General features: G+C 38.9%; 1 protein-coding gene across 1 annotated transcript in view; it reads right to left on the bottom strand.

Moving 5' to 3' along the window:
* The window catches only part of LOC121872453 (glutaredoxin-3-like), a gene marked incomplete at its 3' end in the record, with an annotated part of 52,349 nt that extends 34,461 nt beyond the window's left edge, over window positions 1-17,888 (bottom strand). The window contains 2 exon segments of the mRNA XM_042375219.1: window positions 13,405-13,507; window positions 17,551-17,888. Coding sequence (XP_042231153.1) covers window positions 13,405-13,507; window positions 17,551-17,600 — 153 coding nt within the window.
* Between the last annotated feature and the right edge of the window lie 7,584 nt (window positions 17,889-25,472).

The raw sequence follows: 25,472 nt of genomic DNA on the forward strand, positions 1-25,472 counted from the left end.
AACTGGCTTCAAAGCACCCAGAAGTAGAAAAAACTGAACTAACTTTGTGTCATGTTGAGAACTCCGTGGTCTCCTTCTTTAAACATAAGTTAATGGTGAGGAGGACAGGTGCCCCACAGACCACAATTGACACTTTCTTCAGTAAAAGGCAGAGGGAACAAGATGCTATCCCTCAGCCTTCCACTTCAAGAAGGAGAGAGGATGTTCATGGTGGAGAATCTGTCAGTCCAGAGGTTCCTGACATTTTCATGGAAGGTGACTCACCTTCCAAGAAGCAGTAAAATGCTTCTCCTCCACCTCCACTTCCTTCTCTTCTCCCTTCTCCTCCTCCACCTCCCAATTCAAATGCACATCATCATCATCATCATCCAGGAGCCTTCTACATACACACCTCAAAGTAAGTAAACTTTTCTACCATTTTTGTTGAATTTAGGAAATTTTCGGTGAGCTGGAACCAATTACCCAAAAACCCATTGAAACAATGGTTTCGGTTAACGAACAACCTTCTGGAACGGATTGAGTTCGTTAAACGAGGGGTCACTGTACCATAATCAAATTAGTACATGTGCAGTCCAGCTTTGCACAAATTTATTTTACGTTTATTTTAGTATGCTGTGTGAAAGTAAATGGGTGAAAATAAATGAAGAAATTTATGTAAATCTACCCAAAAATACAGTTGAAAAACTTTTTATAAAATATACTACAGTATTGTTCACTAATGTACTACACTTTTTATATCTTGAGCAAAATATATGACGCTTATATTCAAATTAATCTCGTCTTGCAAGGATTTCAGCAATACAAATTATATTATCCTAACTTTAGTCTGAGATATTATATAAAATAAACATAAAGACATCACCAATCTTTTATCTTGAACACGAGGGTGATGGGAAGAGGGGGCGGGAGGTGAGGTGACAGAATGTCTGGCGTTTGTTTGTTTATTTATTTGAGATAAGATTTGACAGTTGGCGCTGAAGGCCTGCCTGCATGTTTATTTATCATTACTTAAGAGTGACTAAGCTCTTCTCATAATTTTCCACCCAAACGACCTGGGTGAATATAACTTACATTGGAGGGATTCTTGTAAGATAGTAATTTATTTGAATGGTTTTTTTTTTTCAATTTAAATTTTAATTGTTTATTCCTTGATAGAGGAAGCGGGATCCTAGTGTTGTCACTTGGTACCCCTGTACCATAACACCAGAAGCAACTGGCCAGTGTCACAAGTATATACAGTCATCCCTTGGTTATCGCGCCTAATTGGGACCCCGCCGATAACAAAAGTACAAAACCTATGGGATTTATTCTAATTGGTTCCAGGCACCCAAGACCCATCCCCAAGTTTCCCATTTTACGACCATTTAGACCCACTAAATATATATATAATGTTATGGTAAATATCATAAACACACATAGGCATGGCTAGGTTTATTACAAAGTGATGAAAAGGGTACGCTTAATACTGTAGTCCACAAAACATGTAGCTATGCTTTTTTTATTTGGTCCCCCGTCATACGAGTCCGTTTTCTCTCACATCAGGACGCCTGAGTCCTCCGTTTTCTCTCTTAATCTTAGAGTGCACCAGAAACTTTACTATTTTTAGTAATGCCACAGAATTTGAAATTGCAACTGGGGTTGCAATTGTTGAGGCAACTAGATATGTCTGATTACAGCAAATGTGTTATTGTCAATTTGTAGGTGAAAGATTTTATCCTCAATAGATGTAGGTGAACCAAGGGGTTAAAATTACACCTGGAGGCAAATGCGTGATGACCAAATTCTCGACCTGAAAAATGCCTATAACTGGTGTGCAGATTTTGATGGAGGCGTGATAACGAAAATCACGATAACCAAGTGCGCTATAACCAAGGGATGACTGTGTGTGTATATATATATATATATATATATATATATATATATATATATATATATATATATATATATACTCGTCTATAACCCCCCTTCGTATATAGGTCGACCCCGATTTTATGACCAAGAAATCGTTAATTTATGATATTCCTCGTTTATAGGTCGACCCAAGTTTTTGAGGGTAAAGGAACAACAAAACCTTCAGAGAAACACTACGTCCTATAAACTTGTTTACCATTTATTATCACGACACTTTACACTGAAACGCGGGTAGTTTCAACAAAAATATTGTATATTTCCATTCAAGTATTTATTCAAGTCAATTAGGAGGGAATGTTATTGTAATACAACAGTTTTTTAACTAAACCATTCGAAAAGTGATTACGGTAACATCTTTTGAACGAAAGAAAGCCAGTCATTGTTTTCATCACGATTTTATCCCACTTTCCACTGTAATACGTACGTCATTTCAGCAAAAAATATTACATTTCCGTGAATGTATTATATCAAGCACAGTATAAATAGAATATCATTGTAATATAACAGAATTTTATCCGAAAACTATTAAAAAAACGAATAACATCTCGAGAACATCGGAAGCTTAGGTAAAGTCTTTTGTTTTCGTCATGTATTTTATTCTATTTTACATTGAAATACATCACGTTTCAGCAAAACTACTATTTATTTCCGAGAATATATTTATTCAGGCGCAGTTTAGGTAAAATATACGTGTGATGTAACAGTTTTTTAACTGAAAACGATTCGAACACGTGTACCCTGTAGCCCTGTTCAAGGAGAGGACTGGGAGAAGCTGTTTGGTGCTGCAGACGATGACAAAGAAAATGATTTTGGTGGATTTTAATGAAAATATTCAGAAATATGGTATCGTAATATTTATTCAAGTCAATTAGGATATTATTGTAATACAATACAACAGTTTTTTAACTAAACCATTCGAAAAGTGATTACGGTAACATCTTTTGAACGAAACAAAGCGAAAGTCATTGTTTTCATCACAATTTTATCCCACTTTCCACTGTAATACGTATGTCATTTCAGCAAAAAATATTACATTTCCGTGAAGGTATTATATCAACCACAGTATGAATAGAATATCACTAATATAACAGTATTTTAACCGAAAACTATTAAAAATACGAGTAACATATCTTGAACATCGGAAGGTTAGGTAAAGTCTTTTGTTTTCATGTAGTCTATCCAAATTTACATTGAAATACATCACGTTTCAGCAAAACTACTATTTATTTCTGAGAATATGGAAATGTAATATTTTTGCTGAAATGACGTACGTATTCAGTGGAAAGTGGGATAAAATCGTGACAAAAACAATGACTCGCTTTCTTTCGTTCAAAAGATGTTACCGTAATCGCTTTTCGAATGGTTTTCAGTTAAAAACTGTTATATTACAATAATATTCTATCCTAATTCACTTGTGATGTAAAAGTTTTTTAACTGAAAACGATTCGAAAAACACGTGTACCGTCTAACTGATACGGCAGAGCCCTGGTCGCGAAGGCTTTGTGTTTGCATCGGCCCTTCTTAAGCAGCTTTTAATTTTAGCGTACGTTGAAATTGTGTTTACCGGTGTATTCTTATTTTCTTGCTTCTTATTTTCCAGAAATATGACAAGATTTTATATAATACAATGTTACGGTACTTTTAATTTACAAGTATTCATTTTTAAAAATACAGAAGACACCAAACAAATACTAGTACGGATATTTGCGTGACTCTCCCGCCAAAAAAGACCAAACAGCTGGTACTCTCTCCCTCAGCCCTACCAAAAATAGCCCAACATCTTTCTTGTTTATTCTCTTCCAATTTCTCACTTTAACTGGTATTTTTTACTTCATATTGCCTACATCAGATAAACTACAGTAATTGAGGTTAGATATTGTTATAAATTTGATTACCGGGTCCTGGCAGGTACCGTTAGAACCACCTGACCCTACCAACAGTGTTGCAAGTCAGACAGCATTTTTTTTTTTTACATTTTTGGTGTCTCCATTTGTTAATTTTTTTTCTGTGGGGTTTGCACAATAGTATACTGTTTTACCTACAGTATTGTAAAACGATTTGGGAAAAGAAATACTCGGTAACTTAAAATTTTAAAAGGAAAATTTTGAAACTGGCAACTGTGTGTAGATGACCTGACTCACATCATATTGATGTTTCAAATTTAATTAACAAAAATTTATGTATCTATAAATAAACTTTTAAAAATGAATACTTTATGTTCTACATACTCCTGTGCATACCATACCATGCATTTGGCTACTTTGGGCTTGCTATGATGACGCAACTGTACCGACACTCACAGCGGGTGGTGCGTTGGTGCATCGTTTCCATTGTTTACTGGTAGTTACTGGTAAATATTTTTCAACCTAACGAAACTATTACCCGTATAGAGGTCGACCCCCAACTTTTTGCCCAAAAATTTGGTCTTAAGAACTCGTGCTATACACGGGTATATACGGTACTTACCGGTACTGGGCACATTCACTTGGAACTGTCCAGTACAGGGATTGTTTACATCCCACTACCTATGCACCAGATCAGCTGACATTTCAGTGGTATCGCCTTTGCATCGTCACTACCACAGCTAACTATCACTGTATGAACCTAATGTTCATTTAGTGTTATTTCATATTTATTATATTGTCTTATACATATATAATGTTGTTATACATGTGCATATAGCTATTTATATGTATTTTACACACTCCTGGGACCAGCATGAAAAACTTGTGGATTCTACTTTCTCGCGGGTCTATTTTACCTAACTCCTATCAAACAAGGAAGTACTACTGGCTGGACAGATATTGGAAGCATAATGTGTTGTCTAATGGTAGACCCTGCTGCCATATGGCACCACAAAAATTGTGACCAAGTCCCAGGTTGCTGATCTGACTTTCTGCTTCATTTACACACAATTGCAGGGTCTCAATTGTTTCTCTTACCTTGACAACAAAACATACAGTACATATATTGTTTCTCATTTTTTAACTTTTATTTTTTTTATTTCTTTATGGTTCTTTATTATTATTATTATCATTATTATTTTATTGTAATTTTTAACTGTGTATTTTTTATTATACTGTACATTTTATTTACTATGAATTATTATTATCATTATTAAATTTTTGTCCCCCAGACCCTGATGTGGGTCAGTGACCTGTGCCTGGGTGGGCTAACCTCTAAAAAAAAATCAAGCTCACAGTCTCTTCTACAACATAAAATTCAAGTACCATACAGTCCTATCAGTGGGATGTATTCCAAAGAAGCAAGGTAAGCATTGCTTACTCTATAAAAATTTTAAAATTCATCCCTTCTAAATAAAAATATCTCTTCGTTTTGTTAACATATTATTTACATATATGTACTGTAATTGTATATAGTATTCTGCAATTTTGTGATTAAAGTCTCAGTGAATCTAAATCTGCTTTAATGGGAGTCCAAACTTATGAAACCTGCAAGATAGGCGCATTTGCTGCTTGAAAATCTGTCCCTCAAACAAGTAACATTCAATTTGTAGTAAGTTCTTCCGCCCTGATGCAGGGTATAATGATATGCCACAGTCAGACATGAGATTACACTATTTAAATTATATTAGCCCACCTTTTCCCAAATCTATATAAAGAAGATTCAAATCAATCTAGTATGTGAAAAGCAGTCTGATGTTGGAATTTCCCCTTAATTATATTTATCACCATCAGTGAGTAGAATTCCTTTGTTAAGAGATTTGGGCAACAAAAGCATAGAATACTGCCGGTTCTCGCTCCCCTACTACTACTCCGTCACCTTGAACGCCTTTCTCTTTTGTCGGATCACCAGTATGGCTTTCTCCAGGCGAGATCTACTGGTGATCTGCTCTCCTATTGCACCCATCTTTGGTCATCCTCTCTTAGGGACTATGGGGAAACTTTTGTCGTGGCCCTCGACATCTCCAAAGCATTTAACAGGGTATGGCACAAGTCTTTGCTATCTAAACTTCCCTCTTTTGGTTTCTCTCCCACTTTGTTCTCTCATCTCTAGCTTCCTTGAGAACCGATCCATGGCAGTTGTTGTCGAGGGATCGATTTCTCGCTCTTTCTCTACCAATAGTGGCGTCCCACAGGGTTCTGTTCTTTCACCAACTCTCTTCCTTCTTTTTATCAATGATTTACTTCACACTACAACCAATTCTATCCATTCTTACGCCGATGATTCTACTCTTTACTCTTCCTCACATTTTCCCCTTCCTCCTAACTCTCAAACTAGATCTGTTTCTAGAACTGATATCATTACTTCTATCAATGCAGATCTGTGCAGCATCTCTGAATGGGGAGATACAAACTTGGTTAAGTTCAATAGTAATAAAACTCAATATTTACCAATTACACTTTGTAAAGTAGACGATCTCCCAGCAATTACATTTCAGGATGCTATCATCCTCCCAAATTCTGAAATAAATATGTTAGGCCTCACCATTTCCTCCAATATGTCCTGGAAATCACACATCCTTAGTATAACTAAAGCTGCCTCCCAAAAGTTGGGAATGCTGTACAGATGGCGCAGCTACTTCACTCCTGAGCAGTTGCCCCAAGTATATAAGGGATTCATTTGTCCTAACTTGGAGCACTGCTCTTATACACACACATCCTTGACCACCGAAGGGTCAAGACGTACCTGGCGCTCCTCTCGGAGCAGCCAGATCAACTGTTATGTTGGCCCATACCAACTCCCTCCCTGAACCCTCCTCCCCACCGGAATATCAACAAGTTCACGCCAGAAGTTACTATTTCATTTAGGAAAGAAATGGAACCAGTGTTAAACAGAGGTGAACAGTGGTGAACAGTGCTTAAGTCAGTGAGAACAACTCAACAGTAACAGTGGTACCCAAGTTGACCTTTCACACAGTGAGGTCCCAGGTACCCAGTGATAACGGCCCGTGAGACCCAACTACCAGCGATGTGTTAATCCGTCTACGATAGGAAGGCCTGGAACCACACCTCACTCATATAACACCATCTGTGAGGGAATTACTACACCACGTGAGGCCCCTCATAACACCATATGTGAAGGAGTTACTACACCACGTGAGGCCCCTCATAACACCATCTGTGAGGGAATTACTACACCACGTGAGGCCCCTCATAACACCATCTGTGAGGGAATTACTACACCACGTGAGGCCCCTCATAACACCATCTGTGAGGGAATTACTACACCACGTGAGGCCCCTCATAACACCATCTGTGAGGGAATTACTACACCACGTGAGGCCCCTCATAACACCATCTGTGAGGGAACTACTACACCACGTGAGGTCCCTCCTAACACCATCTGGGAGGGAGTTACTACACTACGTTTTTGCTGTTCAACACCTACATTAATCTGTATGTTCCTTTACCTTTCTCTAATGAAGGCTTTTGTTAAACCACCAATGTATGGAATAAGTCATTTATGCCCAATGTATATTTTCAGCCTTCGGGCTGCAGAACTTTTTCAATAAACCGTTAATTATTATTATTATTATTATTATTATTATTATATCTGGGGTGGCTCTTCTTCTGTCCAACTATTAGATAGGGTGGAATCAAAGGCATTTCGTCTTATTAACTTTCCTCCTTTAGTCGACAATCTCTCTTCCCTTTCTCTTCGCCGCAATGTTGCTTCACTCTCTCTCCTTTACAGGTACTTTAACAGGCAATGTTCAGTGGATTTGGGATCCTGTGTACCGCCGGCAAGGCCGTGGGATCGTAACACACGTCTTGCTCGCGGTGCCCACCATTTCTCCGTGGATGTCGGTCACACGAGAATAACCCGTTATAGTACCTCCTTCTTTCCTCACACAGCCAAACTGTGGAATGCTCTGCCTTCTTCTGTGTTCCATGCTCTTACAATCTGTCTCACTTTAAAAAGCTGGTTTTCCGGCATCTTCGTGGTGTAGATTAATACAGTATAACCTTTTTTCTATATTTACAGTTTCTTTCAGTTCTTCCCCCCCCCCTCCCAGGCTCCGTTGTGGGTCGTTTGACCTGTGCCCGGGTGGGCTAATTCCCGTAAAAAAAATAATAACCCTACAGCACCGTAGCATTACCAGAGCAATCATAAATTCAATACTGTAAATACACAAGGAAGATTTCAAAACAATTTTCAATTTGTTTCAAAATATTTAGATATTTAATTTTACCAATGCCATAGCCTGTGCAAAAATAATTAATTTCATTGGGAATAAACCTGAAGAGTTAATAATGTACAGATAAACCTCGATTTACAATATCCCAGTCAACGATAATTCGTGATAACGATGCCGATATATTAAGATCACTTCCCTATTTGCGATGTAAACAAACTATCATTAATAATATTCGTCATCCGAGCCAAATCGGCATATGAAATGCATCACTCACTTCATTTGTTAGCGGAGGCATTATCTATCTCAGTGGTTCCCAAACTGGAGGGCATGGCCCCCCCCCCTACAGTAGGTGGGTATAGGGGAGGTGTGAAGCCATCTGTCAAAATTTGCTATTTTTTGCTCAAAAAGAATATAATGAAGAAACTCTTTCAGGACTAACTCTCTCTCCGTTTGAATCTTCCACACATCTATGCAAAACCAAAGTCTAGCAGTCACCCCTATCCGTTTTCCATCATTTCATCTCTCTCTCCTTACGTGTCTTGGATACCATACTGACTCTCGTATCTTTCACAACACTACCAGCCACCGATCCTTCCTTATTAAAGTACAGTATATAATTAAAGTCTTTTATACTGGTATTATTTTTGTTTTATTTGTTTTCATTCATGTTCACTATGCAAGGGGTTATCTGATCCTGGGCACAGGTCACTGACCCACATCGGAGCCTGGAGGGCAAAAATGTAATAGTAGTAGTAATAATAATAATAATAATAACAATAACAATAATAATAATAATAATAATAATAATAATAATAATAATAATAATAATAATAATAATAATAATAATAATTCATAGTAAATAAAAATTCTACAGTAATAAAAATACAAAATTAAAAATAAAATAATAAAGATAACAACAATACAGTAATACCTCGCTTAGCGCGATTTCACATATACGCGGTGCCTCGCCAGAGCCGAACTTTCACTTAACACGAGTTTTTTCCACGTATACGTGGAGAGTGTCCAGCTCGAGACGCTATTTTTAGATTCGCCCCTCCCGCCTGCTCCCGCCTCCTCCCTCCGCCTGGGCAAGCCACGCGCGGTAAGGTTGCGCAGTGCATGTCTCTGTTGCATTATCAGTGACGTCATATGACATATCGGACTGTGATTGGCCATGCATCCCTACCCCCCCTCTGCTGCTAGCTGTAATTGGCTTAAAGTATTATGACGTGTCCACCCGCGGGAGGGAGGGAGGGAGGAAAGACGACGCTTGACCTAGCCGCGGCAGTTTCATCCCTCCAGGCCACTCCGTGCATACGTGAATCCATTGTTCTGTGAAATGGCTTCCGCCGGACCACCACCGCCACCAGAGAGAGACCTTTCCTTACCTGGACCCAGCCGCCCTAAGCCCAAGAAGACACGCCGTGGCCTAAGCTACGAAGTGAAATACCAGATCATTCAAGATTTGGAGAAAGGAACACGGCAAGCTGATCTCGCGCGCCAGCATGGCGTCAACGAATCTATGATTCGCACTATTAAGAAGGATGCAGCCAATATCAAAGAGCACATGAAAATCACAAAGTCTGCAGGTGCTTCAATGATCAAGTATTGCCAGAACAGGGTGCTGGCAAAGGTGGAAAATTTGCTGGTGAGTTATTTGATTCGTCAGGCGCGACGCAACATGGCGGTGGACACGCGCTCAGTGCAGGAGTACGCACGTGAACTATACGCAGCAGTGTCACGTAAGCTGGGAATTGCAGAGCCCAAACCCTTCACTGCTTCCTCTGGTTGGCTGCATAGGTTTAAGAAGAGGAACAAGATCACCAACATCAACATTGGTGGTGAGGAAGCGAGTGCTGACCGTGTGGCGGCTAGAGATTTTCCTCCGTTCTTACGTGAGGTTATGGAGGAAGGACAGTACACTGACGACCAGGTCTTTTCTGGAAAAAGCTACCTTCCAAGACCTTCGTTGTAAAGAATGCCAGCAAGATTCGAGGCCGGAAGATGCAGAAGGAACGCATTACCGTCCTGTTTACCACCAATGCCTCCGGTACCTGTAAACCAAAGTTATCGGTGATTCACACAGCCCGCAAGCAGCACGCCCACAAGAATATGGACATGAACAAGCTTAATGTCCGCTGGCTAACCGCACGTAAGGCGTGGATGTCCTCTTCTCTGTCCCTCTTCTGGTTTGACGACTGTTTTGTTCCCGACGTGAAGAAATTCTGCGAGCAACAGAATGTTCCATTCAACATTTTGTTGCTCCTTTCCAACGCACCTGGACACTCGCCCCTACTTATGGATCGTCACCCCAACGTAAAAGTGGTCTTCCTTCCTCCCAACACTACGTCATTAATCCAGCCCATGGACCAGGAGTGAAAGCTGCGTACTCTGCAAAGAAGTTCAAGCTCCTGAACGACTCTACCAACACCAAGGATGAGTTGCGTAAGCTGGGTGACACCGACAGCGAGAGTAAAAGCGACGAGGACAAGGAACAAGAGGTGGTGACTCAAGAAGTTCTCGTCAAACAGTTTTGGAAGAAGTTTAACGTCAAACAAGCTGTAGACTTCTTGGTGGAGGCATGGGATCAGCTGTCTATTGCTACGATTCGTCATGCATGGAGACATGTGTTGCATGGCATACCAGCTGAGAGGAGTCAACCTGTGACTGGTGCAGAAGCAGTGGACCTTGCCAGAGAAGCTGTGCTCAATATTACAGCTGAAAGCTTCTCCGAGACCACCAACGAAGACATCCTGGAGGTGATCAGAGATCCTGAAGTGACTGCCAACGAGATGTTAGAAGAAGATCACTTCAGTGAAGAGGAGGAAGAAGGTGCGTCATTCTCCGAAGAACACAGTTTAAGTCATAGTGATATTAAGGGAGCCATGGAGTGTGCAGAGAAAATGAAGTCCTTCCTTTCCCGCGACAATGACGATGACCGCTATGAAGTCTTCCATACCCGGCTGGTGCAGGCTATGGAGCCGTACATCACGGTGTATCAAGACAACATAAACACCAGCCGTCAAAAAAGCATAACCGAGTTCTTCGCCCACAACCCACCACAGCCAGCCCAAACCAGTGATAGTGACAGAGGTAGAGACAGTGAAGATGACTTTGTGGGATTTGTCAGGGAGGCCATAACAAGTGTTAGTGACAGTGATGGTGACTCACCTGAGGGCCAGTAGCCTGCCCTCTGCCTCGGAACCAGCCTCCATCCCCGTACGCCGACCCATCTCTTCTACTAATATAAGTGTTCAACATAACTTTTAGTTTTCCTAACCTAACCTTTATTTTTCCTTACTTAACCTTTATTTTTCCTAACCTAACCTCTTCTATATTACTTGTTTTTTCATACCATCATAAAGTTAAGATAAAATTTTTACTACAACATAGTTGTGTGTCGTCAAAAAGTGGAGTTTGGGGGTCGGGCCAGTTTCTATTGGAATTAATCCCATATGTTCTGTTGTTCACTTAGCGCGGTTTTCACTTAACACAGTACCCTGTGGGTTTTATTGACCGCGTTAAGCGGGGTACTACTGTAATAATAATAATAATAATAATAATAATAATAATAATAATAATAATAATAATAATAATAATAATAATATCAATAATAATAATAATAATAATAATAAAGAACCATAAAGAAATGCAAAAATAAAAATAAAAATCAAGAGCGAGAAATAATATAATGTATGTATGTTTTGTTGTCAAAGTAAGAGAAACAATTGAGACTGCAATTGTGTGTAAATGAGGCAGAAAGTCAGATTAGTAACCTGGGACTTGGTCACAATTTTTGTGATGCCATATGGCAGCAGGGTCTACCATTAGACAACACATTATGCTTCCAATATCTTCCCAGGTGGCAGTACCTCCCTGTTTGATAGCTGCTTACTAACCGCATACAAAAATATAAGGCCCCGTGAGGACTTCGCAAAAAGCAAAAGGGGGCCTCATGTTAAATAGTTTGGGTACCACTGATCTATCTGAACACTGCCTCATGGCCATCTGGTGAGCTACAATCCACTCATTGTTTCTTCTTGGCGACATGTTTGTAAGAAATGGAGTTCAATGTTTATTGGTCATCATCAACATTGGTTTTTTACCTTACAGCAAGAGGACATCACTTAAGTTTACATTGTACTCTGTTTTAGTTACTGAGAGGTGTTTTCGTTCTGATCCCCCACCCCGACAAAGGATGACCCGACATTGCATCAGAAGGTCAGTAATATGAGACCACTAATTCCCACCTCCACCACAAATCCAAGAAAAGTTTATATAAAAAGGGTGGACCTGACATCATGTCAGACTATCTATTTCTTTATCTGTAAAGGAATCGGGCCGAGCGATGGGTGTGAATTGACTGATCACTGATAACATACCCTAATCAGAGTCTGACACTTGTGTCATTTAAAAAAATTTCAATCAGTTTTAATTTCAAACATTTATTTTTTTAAACCATTTTGAAGGTAAGAACATGTGTTTTTAAATAAATTCTGTGCGATAGAGGAGACTTCAAAATGCTGCCCACCGCTTTTATGAAAATTTTAACATGTTGGCAACATTTAAGTTGCCAATGTAGCATTTCATATTCATTTGTCACAGTCGACAATTGGAAGTTATTTTCTGATCTAGCATTTTTATGTAATAATTACAACGTGGTAATGAATGATGTACAGTACATGACAAATTTTCAATGTAATACACAATGAACTACAGCTCCTCCCCGACTTATGATGGGGTTAGGTACCCAAATCCAGGTCATAAGTCGAAATGGTCGTAAGTCGAAAATGCTTAAATAATACATAGAAAATCTAAAATGGGTGTCTCTTTTTCTTCTCAGCACCACAAAACTCTCACTTTTAAGCTTGACAGCCATTTTAAAGTGAGTTACAAACAAAAATTTTATCTGTGTACTGACGTTGGGGCTCGAAAATACGTACAGTCGACCCTCGTCAATTCGGACCCCTTTAATCCGGATTTTGGATAAATCGGACGAAATCTGAACTGTCCATATCAAATTTCATAAGTCAGGGGCTGTATATAAAGTAATAATCCATGACTACCATACGACAGTTATGTTCTATCCATACGACATATTTTTTTTATTATTTAATATTTCATATTATTAATTATGAAACCTACACCAAAAGAGGCCTGATCAAAAGAAAATCTAACGAACAAATACAAAAAAACGTGAATACGGTAACAAATGGTCCCAGTTACACGAATCAACCAATCCACAGTGACAGATATAAAACTATTTTGTTTCAACAGGGAAAGTGTAAGGTCACCAGGAATCCAGAGCCTAATATTATATAATTTTTCTTGACCAGATAATAAAATAACGGGGGAATACGTCCATGCACGCTAGGTTAATAGTTACTCACCTTTAATTCTCGCTGCTTGCTTAATTCACTGATAACATCATTCATCTGGCCACATTGTGGAGCCCAGTCAGCCATAAAGTGGACCACAAATAATCCATCATTTCTGAAATAAAAAAGATACAAATAATACAGGTTGTACCTCTCTAGTTCGGCAACCTCGGGACCTGACCGGTGCTGGACCATGGAAATTCACCCTTTTCCTGGATAGATAGTGACTTGTGCTTATGCTTGGATGCACTAGCACCACTTTCTCTGCATCATGGTCTCTTTGAAGACATATTGAAGGGTTAAATGTCGTATAGTAGCTTCTCAAATTTCCCGAGTTTTTAATTCAACGTATTTTATTGGAACACACAAAAAAAAAAAAATTTTGACGGCAGAAACTTGAATTTCGACGGGTTTGAACGGCCCGCCAACGTGCAGACGACTTGCATAATCGTGTAAACAGCGTCATTTCTCTTATGTACAAAAGATTCATTATTGTTCATTACTGAAAGTCTTTTTTATTGAATTAATGTTTATGTGTGCAAAATGAGCAATACAATTCATTAATAATACGTAGAATATTAAAACACACGAGGAAATGACACAGCATTGTTTTCATTGATTACAAAACCAGTGACTGACTGGTTCTGCATATAAAACTGAAGAAAATAAGACCTTGGTTGTAGCTGTAGTAAAATTAATATGGTTGTTTTAAGTAATGTTATTTAATGTTAATAAATGGAACAATAGAAGTCGTTACTTAATGCACAAAGGCAGAACATACCATACAGAAAACTCAGGTCAAATAATAATGACCTCAAATGGATAAATAATTATTTAAGGAATATTATTGACCAAAGGAAGGCTATGGGTAGAATAAATCGTGAAGCTTACCTCCCAGATTATTATAAGGTACTGGCCAGTAGGGGTAAGACCGAGATGAGAAAAGCAAAGAGGAATAATGAACTGAAGGTAGCAAGGGAGGCGAAGTTAAACCCCCTTGGGATTCTTTCAAATGTATCAAACTAAAATGCGAGACAAGATTGGGCCAATACCGGCGAGCTAACTGATAACGATGGAGAAATGAGCAATAATCTGAACAGGTATTTTTCGACAGTTTTCACCACCCAAAATTTAAACATGATACCCGAGGCACCGACTATATACAGAGATAGTGAAGAACATAGATTAAGCGTGATAGTAGTGACTAGTAATGCTGTTAGCAAGCAAATAGACAAGCTAAGGCCTAGTAAGTCACCAGGTCCCGATGAGATATTTGCCAGAGTCTTAAAGGAATGTAAGGAAAAGCTTAGTACGCCCTGAGCAATTGTGTTTAATAATTCATTAAAAACAGGTGTAGTACCTGAATCCTGGAGGATAGCGAATGTGATACCGATTTTCAAGAAGGGAGATAGATCTATGAACAAAAATTCATGAAATTCGTCTTTCATACCGATTGAACCCTCGGTATTCACTCATTCACACTCTTCGTATTTCAGTAAACCAAAAAGAGACATAAAACATATCTCAAACTCATTCCTGAACCTCTTGTCAGCTACTTGTTTGAAGCATGCAAGGTGAGCCTAGTTAGTAATATGTGGGCCCAGTTGGTTATTTAAGATGGACTGAGTTGGAAATGGGCAATTAAATTATTAGGTCTAATAAGAAGGTCGCTCAGATATCTAAACGGTCCATCCCTCGGAACGATCTTCAAGAGTGAAGGGCTTCCCTGTCTGGTCCCCTAGATATGCTAGAGACTGTCAGTTTTTGAAAATGTCCAAAGGAGGGCCTGCACTGCAGCACTTCAGCTGCCCTGAAAGATTAGAGCGCCTGAAATTGCCTAGCTTACACTACAGACGAGCAAGGGGCGATCTGATCGAGTGCCCTTACCTGGAGCTGGCGGACGCTCACCCTACAAGGGGACGCAGCTAAAGGTTGAAGAAGCCGCAAGCCCAGAAAACTGTGAGGGGTAACTTTTTGGAGTGAGAATTGTGAACTCTTGGAACAATCTGCCAGAGAGCATTGTGACGGCGCCGAGTGTGAGCTGTTTCAAGACCAGACTTGACCAACACTGGAGCAGGTTCAGATACATTCAGGAGCCAGTGCCTGCCCAGTACTTGTCAACAGTGCGCAACAGAGACGTGACCGATCGCCCAAGCGGCTAACGAGCCGATCAGTGGTGAAGAGGATAAAGGTAAAAAAAAAAAAAAAGGGGTAAAGGCGTAGAAGAGGGTGACCACCAGAAGGAATTGTCCAAATTGGTTGAAATTTTTTCTACACACTAATATCATGATAGTAAACACAAAAATGGAAACGACAATGCATAGAACATAATAGAACTTGACCTAACACACCTAACCTATGGGTTTGTTAGGTCAGGTTCTATTAGATTCTATGTTAATTTATGTGTTAAACAACTTACCTTAATATTGAGGTTGATATACATCAGCAATAACGAGGAGGAATACATGGAAGCGTTCACCATCATTTAGGAGACGTCTCTTGAAGAGGGATTCAGCGAGGTAAACAACAAAAATGGCGCCGGGAGGAGAATTGTGAAGCGGGATAGAGTAAATAAAAAAATAGAACAAAAAATAATTAAAATTAAAATAGTTAGTTGTCATTTCTTTTCATATATTTTCCATGGTCAAAACAATAAGTACCCTGTATAGCAAAAATAAAGAAAATCAACAAACAACTTCTGGTGGTCACCCTCTTCTACACCTTCACTATAAAAGTAAAATTAATAAGAGTTGGAGGTACACCAATATCTGGCTACACCCCATTTCATCACCAAACCGGTTCGTCACCACTAACAGTTGCTGGTATTAGTGACAAATTGTAAGTTATTATTTAACACAAATAAAAATTACACACGTATACAGACGACTCGATAAGTATTGTATTATTATTATTATACATTAATATTAATTATTTAATAAAGAAAATTATTAAAACATGGTAAACAAACAAAATACAGAACAAATGACGAATTATTGGGTATTTTTGCATTCGTACACACAACTTTCCTCCCCCAAATCTATTATCATATTAAAAAAAGACATCTAATTTTAAGATAATTTTCATCTATTACATTACTGTCGCAAACGTATAATAACGGAGATAGAGCATGCCAAAGCTTTCTCTATTTACTTCCATTAATCTTCCGCCATTATCGCCTACCTAACCTCCCACTCAGCGTGTTTCCTTCATAAATCGTCATGAGCATGCGTTCCCGTACACGTCACGCGGCCAATCAAAAGCTTCTCTTTTTTTGCCACCAATTAAAATGAATTGTGGTTTAATTTTCTTCAGTTGTGATTTTGGGTCTCTCATATTTCAAAATTCAAATTCATTTCCGACCATGGAAGTCTGCGATGGGTGTCACTTCAATTATATGGTGTTGATTGCGCATTTGGGAAAAAAAAACGAACAAGCAGTAGCATTTTTTTAGATCTCATGGTGTTCTCCTGACCTCAGGTAGTGTTTAAGTGTAAGAACGAGTGTAACCAGGCCAATAACGTATGAAATAATTGATTCCATCATATGGTGACAGGTTAGGTTAATTTAGATTAGGTTAGGTTTATGTTTTTTCTAGTGTTTTTTGGTATGTCTATTTTGTATTGGCTTGGCCATGATTTTTGTTGGAAAAAGCCCCACCCAAAACCCCAGATAACTAAAAAAAAAAAAAGCAATTTGCAATGGAAATCTTGATCACAACTAATCAAAACACAAAAATACACTAGAAAAACATAGTTTTGACTCTTAAACAAAGTTGTGTGCATTAAAGCAAATTTTCCAATTATTGTTATTATTATATATGAATATTAATTGTTTTATAAAAAAATAAAACGATTCAACATTGGTAATAAACAAAATACAGAAGAAATGAAGGTGATTTGGTATAAGCCATCGCGCAGTAGATGATGGCAGGCGTACTAACAATGTTTTTATTTTCGCCTTTAATAAATTGGCTTAGTGGGTTTTTTTTTATTATTTTCAATCCCAAGCAAAAGTAATTTTCGTGTATGTATTGATGGGAATGACACGGTGACGAAACGGGTTGGTGACCAATTGGGGAAATTGGGAAACAGAAAACCCAGCCCTGAGTGTTCTTGATGAGCTGTGGTGCAAAAGGGTGATACAAAACAATGAACTTACCTTTCAAGAGCCAGAAATTCTTCTTCGGACACAATCTTCTTTACCGACATACTGCAATGTGAGTCAACTACGTCCTGGCTCTACAGTTAACACGACAAGTTGTTGTGTTGGGCGCCCTTCTGGTTATATTTGGCCGCTGGTCGTGTTTGTGTTGTGGAATTACTTTCCTCCACCAATAATACCTTCCAGATCTACAACCTAACCAGAGTAGACTAACGGTCGAGCAGTATAGTGACTAGGAAGACCTCTAGTCAAGAAGAATCAACTTTTCAGCAAATGAAGCCACTATCTGCCAATGAGAACAAGGTTTTCTCGCACCTTCTCCAAAAGGGGACGTAAATGTAAGTATTTACTTTAATATGGATTACATTATTAGGAAATAATCCGTGGATAAATTTTTATTATAAAATATTAATTCTATATTTGAAGATTAAAGACTAATTTTGCGAATTTTGTATTTTCCAGTACATGAGTGCATCCTGATCGGTCACGTCTGTAATATAGTGCATGCAGTTTGCCACTTCTACAGATTTATCTATAGATCTACAGATTTCATGCATAATTTCAGATTGACGGATTTTTTTTCTGAAAAGGAGGCTTAATCTACAGACTTTTTATCAGATATTCAAGCAATAGACACAGGGGCTGCTAAGTAATTCTGTAGGAACTCTTGTAGTGTAATATATGTGGCCAGTTGTCTAATTTCTCTATGTGCGTGTCAATTCTCTATGTTTTTGTAACGACCACGGTCATACACGTCAGTTAGCGCCAAAATCAGATGATTCATATTACGCTCAATAGCCCACAAAACATGTAACTCTGCTTTCGTTTGAGTCCTCCATCTGAGGAGTCCGTTTTCTCATCACTTCAAGACGCAAAAGCATGTGCAAGAAGGAAAAAGTTAAGGTAAAGCACACTTTATTGTAACAAGGTTAGGTACATCCAAGGCTGGTAGTACGGTACGTACGGAATATTTTTCCGTACTCCGTACCTGGCTAAAATACCGGACCATAATCTTGTACCGTCCTCCCAATTATTTTTCCGTACCGTACAGTACGGAAAAAATACCGTACCGTAATTTCGTACTTTTATCGTACCATCAACAAAATATATTTACATCAAAATAATTCTCTATTTGTGAACAATTTATTAGAGTATATGTGTGGATTTGAAAAGGAACATTTACGAAGTGACTATAGATGTAAATATGCTCCCGACGGTGACAACGACAATGGAAGGAGTGACTTTGGAGTGTGGAGAGTTGGAGACACTACTCTCAACTCTCAAGTTATACCTGAATAGTTCGCGTGACGCATCGTGATCAGTACTGACAGTACCAGACTACCAGCTGGCGCCTGGCGGACCGTACTGATCACGTAAGTTCACGCACTGAAGCCACCAACGCATTAACCCTTTGAAGATCGATGACACATTTCTTTTCTCTTTTCTAACTATTATTAGATGATTTTATTTAATTTAGGAAGGGTATATGAAAGACAATAGACAGATGGCTAGTCTATACTGTTTATTCCCATAAATCCTTCCTAAGCTGCATAAAAGTGTCTAATGATAGCCAGAATAAACTGTCAAAATGCGTCACAATCCTCAAGAGGTTAATAATTGCATGATCATGTTTTTAAGCCTGGGGTATGGTACGGTATGGAATTTTGCTCATTTTTCCATACCCAAACCGTACCGTACCGGACTTCAAGGAAAATATCAAACAGTAATTCCGTACCGTACATTCTGACTAAATATCAACTGCACCGTACCGTACTTCGTACCATACCGTACAGTAATGCCAGCCTTGGGTACACTTAGGATTTAAGCAGTGAGGACTAGGTTGGAGGTGGCCGAGCGGTGTAACAGCACCATTTGCATTATAAAAATATTCACCCAAATGTATAATACCAAATTATTCACTAAAGTATTTCAACAATGACTCAATACCTGTTCAAGCTATACATGCTGAGTCCATCACTTCATCAGGAGTCAGACGAGGTCAAGCCATTAAGCACAGCAGCCTGCCGGCCGGCTCCTCTTCTCATGGCCACGGAAATCAGACTTTTATCACTAGTTACCCAGTGAACACCTCACTTAAGTTTTCTCATATATAAATGCACTCAAGACACTTCCCGTGGTAGAGAAGGCATAATATACTCTCAAACGAACTAAGTACCTGTGAAACTGTATTTTTCTACAATAAAGAAAAAAACAGCAAAGTGTTTTCTTTAGCCCAGTAACTTAAGAGTTCCAGAAATTATTTAAGACAATTCATGTAATACCAAGAGAGCGATTACAGTATCCACTGCACTTCTTTAAATGTTTGCTTATTCCAAACAGGGAGGTACTACTGCCTGGGAAGATATTGGAAGCATAATGTGTTGTCTAATGGTAGACCCTGCTGCCATATGGCATCATGAAAGTCCCAGGTTGCTGATCTGACTTTCTGCTTCATTTACACACAATTGCAGGGTCTCAATTGTTTTTCTTACCATTGACAACACAACATACATACTGTATATCAATTCTCACTTTTGATCTTTTTTTTAATTTTTGTATTTATAGTTCTTTATTATTAATATTATTATTATTACAGTTACTGTATTATTATCATCATTATTTTATTATTTTATTTTGTTTGTTTTATCATAAATTTTATTTATTATGAATTATTATGACTATTATTTATTATTATTATTATTATTATTATTATTATTATTATTATTATTATTATTATTATTATTATTATTATTATTATTATTATTATTATTATTATTATTATTATTATTACATTTTCGCCCCCCAGGCCCCGATGTGGGTCAAGTGACCTGTGTCCGGGTGGGCTAATCCCCGTAAAAAAAAAAAAAAAAAAATGTATATAGTTATATTCTATTCTGTGGGTTAACCTGGAACACCCATATCTCTGTCTATTCCTACAAACTCGTATATTCTCTGTACCTACATCTTAGAGCTGCCACCACCCAGGCTTTATCTTTGGAATATAATATCCACAATGAACCTCTCAATTAAATTGGTAGCGTGGTATGCACCAGTGGTTAATCACGTGAATTATCAGGTGTATTTTCAGGGATGGCAATTGTTAGAAGGAATGAGGGGTGATACACACATTATACTGAATCATTATACTGTATATTAAATACAAGTCTGAATATGTTGACACTTTGATCCTTCACTCATAACACAAAGCCTAGGCTCAATTACTGATTACTTTCCGGTAACACTTAGCAAAATAGAACGGACCAATAGGTTGTACTTTCTAAGTAGCAAAAATCGATCTTCAGTTATCATTTACAACGTTCAAAATTATACCTCAGGACAACAGTGACAGTAGTGCCGGTCACTCTATAGTGATGGTACAAGTGATTGTGGGCCCTTCGTGCCCGGTGGCGAGTCCGGTGGTACTGTACAATTTACCGAGGCGTGAAAGTTCGAACGCTCGTGCTTGGCTAGCGTGCAACCGTTGTCCGGCTGACAGAGTACAGCGACATCGTTTTCTAGATGGTCGTGGTTGTTATAATCATGGTCGTGGTTGTTATAATCATGGTCGTGGTTGTTATAATCATGGTTGTGGTTGCAATAATCATGGTCGTGGTTGTTATAATCATGGTCGTGGTTGTTATAATCATGGCCGTGGTTGTTATAATCATGGTCCTGGTTGTTATAATCATGGTCGTGATTGTTACAATAAGGGTCGTACCTGAGACTAACACAGGTAGAATAAACCCCACACCTAATCTTTAATCTCAATAAACCCAGATTAACCTCACCTAATCAACAGGATTAATAACAAAACATTTAATCACATTTCCAATAGCTAATGTCTTTCGGATACTGTAAGTATCTAGTATATTATAGGAAGGAATAGAATAAAGGTTAGAATAATTAGTTAAAGAAATATTCGCCATAAGGAGAGGTTAAAATCCTAAAAAAAAAATTATTATGAATCACTGATGATCATTCCGAGATAAATTATATCATGAAGAGAAGTGACCTTGATTCTGGTTATATTAGTCACCATCTGCTTAAGTCATCACCTGTGTTAAGTCATCATAGTCATCATCTACGTTAGTCAATTTTAGGCCTATCTCACATGACTGACCGACCATCGATGTTCTTTCCGCGCGAGGGTGTTAGTTTTCAATGCGTCTTATTATTTACGCTGGTGGATGTAATACCAACTACCCTCACTGACGCAGCTATGGTCAATTTGGTGTTATTCTTGTTCATAAATGCCTTCTAATCTGTCTCAAGTCTATCCGTCCTGTCTATTGCCATCCCAACTGTCTGTTCGTCTGCGTGGTGTTTGACTGTAATCCCGTCTGCACTCTTTGTGTCGTCAAATCTGTCTGTCTTATCCGTTGTTGGCGTGTGTCTGCCTGTTTGTCTAATGTGAACCAGTCTGTCAACTGTCAACCTGTCGGTCTGTCTGTCTGTCATGTTAGTTGCCATATTGTCTATTTGTGCATGTATGAATCTGTCTATTTTTTTGTCAACCTCCTGTCTGTTTCACTGTCTATATTCACCCTGTGTCTATTGTAGTCATGTCTGTCTGTCTTATATGTTGTCTTTGTCTTTTATAAGTGTGTCTATCCTCGCTCGCCTCTGAAGGATAATAATTCTTCAGTCTCTCTTCTTCTCCCTTTCTATCTTCTCCATGCATTCCTGTTATTATCTTTTTATCTCTTCTCCTTTTCCATGTACAGTCAGCTACAGGAATAAGTATACACTGTAGCCTCATAAGGTCCGAAAATACTCTGGTAACGTTGAAACTGCGCATCCAGACACATGATGAAACTCAGCTCCCCCCACCTGTTATCTCTAACTATTTTCTGTTTCCCCTTCTTTATTCTTCTATTTACTCATCTTCCTTCTTTTACTAATCCAAACAACATGAAAAAAAGTAGGCTAAGAGAAAAAGTGGGGGGGGGGGGAGCCGTACGATAACTGCAATCGTCCGGCTGACAGCGTACAGCGACATCTTTTGCCAGCTTAATTAAAATGGTTAATTAATGCCTTCCTAAAGAAACCATCGACATGGGACCAGGTTTGTTCCACTCTACGATTTTTTTGCGATTTTTCCACCAAGTTTGATGAAAAACGATTGTGCCATTTCGGCTGCCCAGAACAGACACACAGACACACAGACAGACAGACAGACAGACAGACACACGGCTAGTCCTATAGTATATTAGACTACTTATCGCACCAAGCTATTGCTTGATTAACAGGGAAACATATACCAGCACATCTCAGCTGTGAGTACATCTGGTTTGCTCACATACAGTACAGCACAAACAATAATACTGGAGATAGTAAGATTTATGGTCTCAATACTCAACCTGGGACAATTGAATTCCTGTTAACCCATTTACAGTAATTCACACAATAATCATTAGCAGATACAGTTATGATGAGTACATCAGGTTTATATCCCTGGTAGTAGGCAGCTACCCAATAGGGAGGTACTAGCACCTGGGATGATATTGGAAGCAAATGTATAGTCTAATGGTACACCCTGTTGCCATATGGCATCACAAAAATTGTGACCAAGTCCCAGGTTACTGATCTGACGTTCTGCCTCATTTACACACAATTGCAGGGTTTAATTGTTTCTCTTACTATTGACAACACAACATACATACTATATATCGTTTCTTAATCTTGATTTATTTTTCTCCGTTTTTGTATTTATTTATGGTTATTATTATTATTATTTTTATTTAATTTTTAATTTTTATATATTTCTATTGATTTTTATTAATTATTATTATTATAATTATTATTATTATTATTATTACTAGCAGACGCCACCCTCCGGGAGGCTCCACATTGTCTCACTGTAGTGCATTAAGGTAGACCACATTTTTGGTTTTGCCATTAGCAACAAGTATGTACAGATTTTTGGCAGTTCCCACTTGGGAGCATCCAACATAGAACTGTCCATGAGAGAAGCATGGAAACACAAGGTTTAGGCCAACCATCTTTAGGGACTGTCCCTGGCTTTTGTAGATGGTCATGGCAAAGCTCACTTTAACCGGGAACTGAAGTCGCTTGAACTCAAATGGCAGGTCACTGATGATGAGAGGTATCCTTGGTATATAAACGCCCTCTCCTTTAGCCTTTCCTGTCAGCATTGTAGCTTCCAGTACATGTGGCATCATGTTCTTCACCACCAGTCTTGTGCCATTGCAGAGGATTGGTGGTTCAAGATTTCTAAAGAGCATTATAGGAGTTCCAATCTTGAGAGTGAGGCGGTGAGGAGGCATTCCAGCGGGCTCCAAAGAATTAAGGAATTCTGCAGGGTACTGGACTGCTTGGTCTTGGTCGATTACTGTATTAACAGATTTGAATGAGGTCTCACTGCCTGGAAGCTGTCTGAGTAGAGTCATGTTGATTTCAGCCACTGTTTCATTCTTTGGTGCCAGAATTGCGCGTTCACGCAGCCACTTGTGATCCTTGTAGTGGTGGATAATGTTTGGGTAGACCATGTTAGTGAGCTCAGTTGAGGACTTTACAACATTTCCACATCCTTGAGGAATGATTATTTGTCCTTCTGAATCAACAGGGTAAGTTCCATTCCCAATCTGTAGTAGAAGATTTCAAACCGTCCAGCATCCTGATCTCCTTGTAGATGTACTCTCATGTTTGTGGATAGGGTGAGTGTCTGAACACTTCTCCAAAGGTATGATGCCTTGAGGCACGCATTCAGTTCATAAGCTGGAGTGCTTCGAGGAATAACAAGTAGGGTCTGGCGAAAGTCTCCATCAATGACCATTGTAATGCCACCCATGAGCTAGTCATTTTCTCGTATGTCTTGCAAGGTCCTGTCCAATGCTTCAAACGCTAACTTGTGAGACATAGTGCATTCATCCCAGACTTTGAGGCTGCATTTTTCTAAGAGTTTTGCCTTTGCCGATCCTTTTTTGACGTTGCACACTGGATTCTCATTGTGAGCGAGGTTGAGAGGCAGTTTAAAAGTTGAGTGCGCAGTACGTCCTCCTTCTAGTAGTGTTGCAGCAATGCCTGAGGATGCCACAGCAAGAGCAATTTTCCGCTGATGACATACTTTGGCCAACAGAAGGTTGATCAGGAATGTTTTTCCTGTCCCGCCAGGTGCATCGAGAAAGATCATACCTCCCTGCTCCGCTTGTATCGCTTGCAAGATCTGTTCATAAGCATTTACTTGATCAGGCACAGGGTGAGGCTCATTTTGTTTAAGAAAATTCACCAGAACTTCAACTGTGTAGTCTGTCTCTCTGAGCAACTCCCTGTTTGCAAGTCCTGGTTCTTCTCGGTTTGGGGAAGGCAATCCAAAATCAGTCAGTTTTTTTCATTCTATAAGTATGGTGATGATGTTAAGGTTTTCTTCACTATATAAGTATAGTGATAACAGGGATGACTGTTGGCTCCATTATTATATTAAATATGGTGAAGATAGGGATGTGTTGTCTTCGTTTTATAAGCATGGTGATAAGAGTGTGTTAGTAATGAAGGCAAAAACATTTATAGCCAGAAATGTACTGAACATCCACTCTCACATTAGTTCCTGTGCACGTGTACTACACATACATAACGACATGCATACGCAGTTAGCATCCATGTATCCACACCTCGATCACGAATGTACTGTTATCTTCGCACGTGATATGATCTACTACCTCACTGTGTATGCTGTACATAAATGTACTTCACAAGCACCTAAGTACATTATGCAAACGTGAAACATGCGCACACAAACATACGCTCACATACCCAGACACTTAATAACTGTAACATGTGCATACAAAAACACCGTACATACTCACAAGTACTTAGCCCTACCACAGTGTACGTGTCTGCCACCCTACGTACACACGCACGTACGTACATGCCGGTCGGCAGTGTGTACCTGAGGAGCA

Source organism: Homarus americanus, unplaced genomic scaffold, assembly GCF_018991925.1.
Source record: "Homarus americanus isolate GMGI-L3 unplaced genomic scaffold, GMGI_Hamer_2.0 scaffold11302, whole genome shotgun sequence".
Lineage (NCBI taxonomy): Eukaryota > Metazoa > Arthropoda > Malacostraca > Decapoda > Nephropidae > Homarus > Homarus americanus.